Genomic DNA, 1221 nt, shown 5'->3' with positions numbered 1-1221 from the left:
TTAAATTTTCCAAAGAACCTGGCATTTTGATCCATACTTTAATGTTAAAAGATTTGTAATGCAATCACTTTTGTGTCTTCTGATGAAATATAAACTTGCTGCTTATTACAATAGCAAAATGAAATTACAAAAAACTTTATACACTATGTATGATCATGATTTACCTTCAAAACATTTCCATTATGCATAGCCATCCACAGGGTTGTGCTGTGTTTTGAAAGATATTCATTGCTATTTACATGAAAAAAAATAATGAAAAATAATCAGTGTGCTTGCCATTATGCTACAGCCATTTGTGTAAGTTTGTCCACTGGATTGTACATGATTTGCATCTACCACTGACTTCGCAATATATCAATCAGGGATGGAGGGAGGCAGAGTTGACATACTATATACTTATCATAAATCCATTGAAAAGAACTAATATCGGTAAATGCTATTTTATATTGAGCTATTCACTTTTCCTCTTCGATTCTAATCAGAAGGGACAGGAGCTGAGTCGCACCTCGTTCTTTTGTTACCCACTCTATTGTGTCGGGTTGCAGGTGCGAGTCTGGAGTCGGGTGGGTGTTGGGCAGGCTAGGAGTCCAGGGTATGGAAGGCGAACCAACCTTGTACGAACCAGGTTTAACTGCTATTTGCAGTACTACCCGAACATGTAATGTTTTTCTTGTGCACGGGTCAACAAACCTGTGAGAAATGAAGAGAAATGAAAAGGAAACTGGAAATCTGAAACAACATTTTGAGTAATGCAGTAAAAAATTATTTAACTGAGACATGGAAAAGATGAACTTGTCTTCTTACACAAAGATTCACATGCATTCTACAATTAGTTTTACGTACCTTTCTGTTGTTCCCATCACTGCCCAATAATCAAAATTTGCTTTTCTAAATGTACCAATTTACAAAGTAATGATATTAGCATTTGCAGAAGACAACAGTGAACAGGATGAATGTTTAAACCTAATATTGACTATTCTTTCCCTCGCAGCACATAGCCAAGTGCCAAGGATCACATACAGCAACTGAGACTAAAGACTTAACCCCACTTTTGAGGGGCAGTAGCACATGAATGGTTCAGCCAAGAGCCAAACAACTGATCAACTTTTAGGCGCACAACTGCAAGGCTAACCACATTTAGCCCAGTACTTGGGCTCAGCTTGTCACAGCAAGAATAAATGCCAATATAAGCATTCAAGAACTGAAAATGTCCAGATTTCA

The 1221-nt window shown here is 37.4% G+C and overlaps 1 protein-coding gene across 1 annotated transcript in view; it reads right to left on the bottom strand.

Annotated features, from left to right (window-relative positions):
- Nucleotides 1–16: 16 nt before the first annotated feature.
- Nucleotides 17–1221, bottom strand: part of LOC119593653 (neuralized-like protein 4) — a 43428-nt gene continuing 42223 nt past the window's right edge. The window contains 1 exon segment of the mRNA XM_037942604.1: nt 17–690. Within this exon segment, the coding sequence (XP_037798532.1) occupies nt 456–690 (235 nt within the window). The 3' untranslated portion in view covers nt 17–455.

This window comes from Penaeus monodon, chromosome 32 (genome assembly GCF_015228065.2).
Source record: "Penaeus monodon isolate SGIC_2016 chromosome 32, NSTDA_Pmon_1, whole genome shotgun sequence".
NCBI classification, from domain to species: Eukaryota; Metazoa; Arthropoda; class Malacostraca; order Decapoda; family Penaeidae; genus Penaeus; species Penaeus monodon.
Note: the sequence above shows the minus strand (reverse complement) of the source record. Positions and strands in the feature narration are given on the sequence as shown.